This window comes from Chrysemys picta, chromosome 1 (genome assembly GCF_011386835.1).
Source record: "Chrysemys picta bellii isolate R12L10 chromosome 1, ASM1138683v2, whole genome shotgun sequence".
NCBI lineage: Eukaryota > Metazoa > Chordata > Testudines > Emydidae > Chrysemys > Chrysemys picta.
This window is the reverse complement of record NC_088791.1, coordinates 351,176,777-351,182,936: the sequence shown is the minus strand read 5'-3', so window position 1 is coordinate 351,182,936 and position 6,160 is coordinate 351,176,777. Positions and strand designations below refer to the sequence as shown.

Below are 6,160 nucleotides of genomic sequence, written 5' to 3'. Positions count from 1 at the left end.
TAGCAAAAACAGTTGACCTGCAGTGTGCTGTAGCCCAGTGCCCAGTCTGAGGGTTGGAAAATCAGGGGATTCCACCCTATGGGAAGTAAACCTATGAGATGCAGGTAGCCCTATAACCCTGAGCAGGGTCTACAGGGCAGAAGTGCTGGAGCCCTCGGCCAGTCAGGAAATAGAAATGTTCCCTATTGGACCAGTTAACACAAAGCAACACAGCTCTGAATTCCTGCATTCACAATCAAGCCAGGGAATAAACCATTTGAAAATGCATTTGCTGATTAAATTTCCAGGAGAAAATAAACCGGAGGCTATTTGGGAACAAGTCACTGATATTCTGTCGTGTTTCTTCTTGCTCAGCCTGTGGCAGTATCAGGCCCAGAGCGCATGGCACCTCTAGAAATGGGACCCCCCATCCCTGAGTCACCATGACAGCCCAGCTGAGAGCCCTCTGCCGCTGCACAGAACATCTGCAAATGGAAACAGCTTCAAGCCTTTTCAATTCATGTCACATTTTAAAGATACTGAAACCTGCCAACGTACCCATTTCCTGCTCAGCGTGGAGCGGCTGACATCAGAGGCCTTCGCGCTAAAGGACAAGGACTCATCGGATAGGTTACATGAGCAGCAGCTAGTATCAGTTCTAATAGGGAGGCATGTGTCTTTATGAAGCATGTCTGCACATTCCCTTGGGGGCCACTTGGCCATCAGGGAACCTCAGCTGCTTGGCTTCGTGTGCACCAGCTTTAACCTTGTCACAGCCAATGGCAAACTGTGGGAGGCCAAATCACAGGGGATGCATAATGATCCTACCCAACTGGACTGGGCTTGTCATTACTGTTCATATGATTCAAATTAGTCACATGGCTACCTCGAGGGCAGCCAAGTGGTAACAATGATGCTGTCACAGCTGTGATTTTGCCTAAATAAAATATAATAATAATAATTAATAATAAATAATATAGGACCATATTTCTCCTTGGCAGCCCTCGGTCTTGCATTAAAAACACGGGGTGCAGGTGGGGAAGGGAAATTCCACAAGTCTCTGTAATGATGCTGCCTTTGGTGGGACACTACTGAAAGTATCAGTTCAGGACAAATTGCATAGAGCAGGGCAGTTACAGCCCAAGGCTGGAGTTCCTTTACTATTAAGGCACCAAACCAGCTAAACAGAGAGGACTTCAGTTTTACCTCACTGGCTAACCAGAAGTCATACAAGCAATTTTGTTGGATACTCCAGTTCCCTTGTATCGCCACTACCACCACTCCCTATGGGGATGAATGGTTATGAAAACCAATACCCCAGTAAAAGACAAAAAGTTTCTCACAATCCCAAAGGACCAAGCCCCAGACCCAGGTCAATATACCAGTCAGATCTTACTCACAAATCACGCTGTTGCCAATCCTTTAGCATCTAAAATCTAAAGGTTTATTCATAAAAAGAAAGAAAGACAGATGTGACAGGTTGGATCACAGAAACCCCCTTGTAAACTGATGTGCCAAGACTACCTCTGCTCCTGTTTTCCCTGCCAGCTCAGGACTCCAGCACCCTGTCTTGCTGAGCCAGACACTCCTGTCTGCTCCAACACAGACCCAGGGTCTGAATTTTACTTGCCCCAAAGCTGCAGGTTTACCTGAAAACAGTTCACAGAAGTGTGCTTGTCTTTAGCACTCAGATGCCCAACTCCCAATGGGGTCTAAACCCAAATAAATCCATTTTACCCCGTATAAAGCTTATGCAGGGTAAACTTTAATTTTTCGCCCTCTATAACACTGATAGAGAGAAATGCACAGTTGTTTGCTCCCCCAGGTATTAATACATACTCTAAGTTAATTAATAGATAAAAAGTGATTTTATTAAATACAAAAAGTAGGATTTAAGTGATTCCAAGTAGTACCAGACAGAAGAAAGCAAGTCACCAAGCAAAATAAAATAAAATGTGCAAATCTATGTCTAATCAAACTGAATACAGATAAGATCCTCATCAGTTCCAGAATGCTTCCTTTTACAGACTAATCTCTTTTTAGCCTGGGTCCAGCAATCACTCACACCCCTTTGTTCCAGTTTCTTCCAAGTATCCTGGGGGGTGGAGAGGCTCCCTCTTTAGCCAGCTGAAGACAAAACAGAGGGGTCTCCCACGGGTTTAAATAGACTTTCTCTTGTGGGTGGAGACCCCCCTCCTTACTCCTATGCAAAGTCCATCTCCAAGATGGAGTTCTGGAGTCACCTGAGCAAGTCACATGTCCATGCATGACTCACAGTCTTTGCAGGCAGAAGCCATTGTCCACATGGTATCTTGCATGTCTCCAGGAAGACTTCTTATGTGGATTGGAGCATTCCAAGATGCATTGTTCCCCAAGTGCTTCCTGATCGGGTACTTAACCTTGCAAATTCCTTCCTAAAGAAGCTGACCGAATGTTTCACAAAGCTTACTTAGAAATCAACCAAGTATACAACCAATATTCTTACTCTCAAGTACAAAATGATATATGTGTACAAATAGGATGAATAGATATAGTAGACCATAACCCTTACGGAGATATGTTACATGGCACAGGCAGCACAAAACATATTCCAGTTATGTCATATTCCCATAAAGCCTTATGGGAGGTACTGTCACAACAGATTAGAGCTAAAACTGGTTAAAGGAATCAATTACGTATATTAATGGCAAAGTTCTTGGTTCAGGCTTGTAGCTGTGATGGAATTAACTGCAGGCTCAAATCAAGTCTCTGGAGTACATCCACTGCTTGGATGGTCATTCAGTCCTTTGTTCAGAGCTTCAGTGTAGCAAAGTTCCTCCAGAGGTAAGAAGCAGGATTGAAGACAAAATGGAGATGATGCAGAAACCTTTTATAGTCCCTTGCCATGAGGCCTGTGCTTCCTTTGTTCCAAACACAAGCTGTCCAGCACATGGCATGGAAGAACCATAGAGTTCTATCCATAGGCATATCCCTGCATGCCTTGCTGAGTCACAAGGTGTATCTGCCTTCTCTCAATGGGTCAATTGTATAGCTGATGGTCCTTAAAGGGCAATCATGCAGGCTAGGCAGTGCTGATGCCAAATTGTCTGGGGTGTCCCCCAGAAGCATAGCACAAGTTTGAAACAGACGGTATAGAGCCAATACTTTAAATACAAAAACAATACATGCATACAGATAGCATAATCATAACCAGTAAATCATAACCTTTTCCTAGACACCTTACATGACCTCCTTTGTACAAGATTTGGTACCACTAGAGGACCTTGATTGCAACAATGATCTATGTGGTCCCAGTTTGTGTAAATAACGTCACAGTCTCCCTACATGGAAATTTCAGTCGGATCATTCCAGGAGGGGGGGTGCCTTCCCTTCTTCCTGAGGAATGAAAAGGGGGACCCAGAATAACAGCTTATACACATCCTTGTCTGAGTCAAACACGGGTAAAGAGACTGTGAATGAAACATACAAGGATCGTGCTACAACACAATTTTGAGAAGATAAACAACTGTCGCAGTTGGGATGTGGTGTCACAGATCCCATTTGTCTCATAATTCCAATGGATACATGTGGACATGCATTCCAACATATAGATCTCTCCCTTTCAGGCCTTTCAAAACATTTAGGGCAATACCCGCTTCTCTCCCCAAGGCTATGACCCTGGTACACATCTCCCCTCAAGGCCACAGCCACTTCTGCACCTATTCCTCCAAGACACAGCCCATGCTCCACCTCTTGCCTCTATGCCCCACTCCCTTCTCCGCCTCTTGCCCCAAGTCCCCACCACTACTGCTTGCTCCTTTTCCCCCCTCCCCATCACTCACTTGATCACCTCCTGGGAATCAAGCTACTCCGGGGACCTGGACGATTGAAACAGCTTTAACTGATTAGCACAGTAGATTTTATCTTTAGCATGCTTGCCTCCTGATCCTCTAATCTTTTACATGGCTGAACTGAGTTTCTCGATGATTCTGAAAGGTCCGATCCACCGATTCCAGAGGATAAGGGGCAGAGGGTCCCAAGAGGTGGTCAGGGGACAGGGAGCAGGGGGCGGTTGGATGGGGTGGAAGTTCTGGGTTGTGGTGGTCGGAGGACGGGGAGCAGGGGGAGTTGGATGGGCATGGGAGTCCAAGGGGGCCAATCAGGGGGCGGTGAAGTGGATAGGGGTCAGGGAAGTCAGCAGACAGGGAGCAGGAGGGGTTGGATGGGGGTAGGGTCCCAGGGTGGGGATTAAGGGCAAGGGGTCATGGGAGGGGGTGATCAGTGGACAAGGAGCAGGAGGGGTGGAGGGGTGGAGGGGGGCGGTCAGGGGGTAGGAAGTGGGAGGGGGCAGGGGGCCAGGCTGTTTGCAGAGGCACAGCCTTCCCTACGCAGCCCTCCATACAGTTTTGCAACTCTGATGTGGCCCTTGGGCCAAAAAGTTTGCCCACCTCTGGTCTAATGTCTCTCTGACTGCCCAGGCAGTAATTTAGGGAAGAGAGCAGAGCACCAAGTCACCAACCAGCTCTGCGCAGAGCTCAGTATGAAAGCCAGAGCACAAGGAAAAAACTTTAAATCCCTTTATGAGTGAAGAGCCAGAGTAACCTGTCCTGGATCTGTTTGGTCCTCACTCCATAGATGATGGGGTTGAGCATGGGGGGCACCAGGAGGTACACGCTGACAATGAGAACGTGGAAATACAGAGGCACATTGTGGCCAAATCGGTGTGTGAGGGAGGAGAAGAGACCTGGGATGTAAAAGCTTAAGATGGCACAGAGGTGGGAGCTGCAGGTCTCCAAAGCCTTGAGCCGGGCATCCTTTGTGGGGAGGCTGAAGATGGCCCTGAGGATCTGGGTATAGGATATGGCGATAAAAATCACATCCAGACCCCTCACACAGAATACCACAAAGAGACCGTAGTAACTACTGACACGAGTATCGCCACAGGCCAGATTCACCACGGCCATATGCTCACAGTACAAGTGGGGGATGATGTTGGTTCTGCAATATGGCCATTGGCTCGCCAGGAAGGGAAAGGGCAGTATGACCATCATGCCACGCAGCACCAAGGCCAGTCCAATCTTGGATACCACATGGTTTGTCAGGATGGTGGAATGTCTCAAGGGATGGCAGATGGCCACATAGCGATCAAAAGCCATGGCCACGAAGATCCCCGACTCCATCACTGAGAAGCAGTGAATGAAATGCATCTGGGTGAGGCAGGCACTGAAATTGATCTCCCTGGAATTGAACCAGTAGATGCTCAGCATTTTGGGCAGGGTGGACGTGGACAGGACCAGGTCAGTGATGGCCAGCATGCAGAGGAAATAGTACATGGGCATATGGAGGCTTGGTTCTGTCTTCACGATGAACAGGATGATGAAGTTCCCCAAGACAGCTATGGTGTACATGGTGCAGAAGGGGATGGAGATCCAGACATGGGCCACCTCCAGGCCAGGAATGCCCACTAGGATGAAGGTGGAGGGGTTGCTGAAGTCAGTTTTGTTGGAATCTGACATGTAGTAGGGAAGAAGTTGTTCAACTCTGATGCGTTCCCAGGGTCCAGGGTGATGGTCGCAGGGTGATGGTCGCACCCCTCCACCTTCAAAAGCCTGGATGGAGAGACAATGTTAATATGAGCCACTACATGCACTACTGGATACTTTTCTCATGGGTAAAGCCGCGTGGTTGCTCTTCACACACATTTCGTTTTTCAGAGAAATTAATTATGAAAAACTGACCTTACTGATGTCAATTCCATATTTGATGGTCCACCATGCATCAATAATTTCTACATTTCGTGGTCTGGGAAACCTTAATAGGCACCAGTAAGAAACACAAGTGTGGATACTGGTTATCCCTCATTGTTCCTTAATGCAATGAAAGCCAGGCTAGAAAGTCCACGTTATTCCCCCAGGCACCCGGTTGCTCAAAATCTGAAATTGTAAAAAAACAAAACAAAAAAAACCTTTGCCAATCCATGTGCCAGGGGAAACGTTCCAACTAGAACCACCTCAGGGAAAAGACCAGGGTGTCATCGATTGCTGTTCCATGGAAATACCTGGTCATTCACTGTAGCGGCCAAAACAAAGCAAATGTTCAGATGCCAAAGGATTGGGGTGGAGAACAACCTGCTCTGGAAACGCACTCACTTTTGCTCACCCAGTCTCTATAAAAGATATAGCAGATGGAAAGCAGATTTCTG

General features: G+C 47.2%; 1 protein-coding gene across 1 annotated transcript; it reads right to left on the bottom strand.

Moving 5' to 3' along the window:
• Positions 1-4,526: 4,526 nt before the first annotated feature.
• Positions 4,527-5,474, bottom strand: LOC101953682 (olfactory receptor 52R1-like). The gene has a single exon (XM_005311811.1). The coding sequence runs from the start codon at positions 5,472-5,474 to the stop codon at positions 4,527-4,529; it is 948 nt and encodes a 315-aa protein (XP_005311868.1).
• Between the last annotated feature and the right edge of the window lie 686 nt (positions 5,475-6,160).

Bases quoted from the DNA above. Each gene is read 5' to 3' on its own strand.
- LOC101953682 (XM_005311811.1), bottom strand. From the start codon at position 5,474: ATGTCAGATTCCAACAAAACTGACTTCAGCAACCCCTCCACCTTCATC.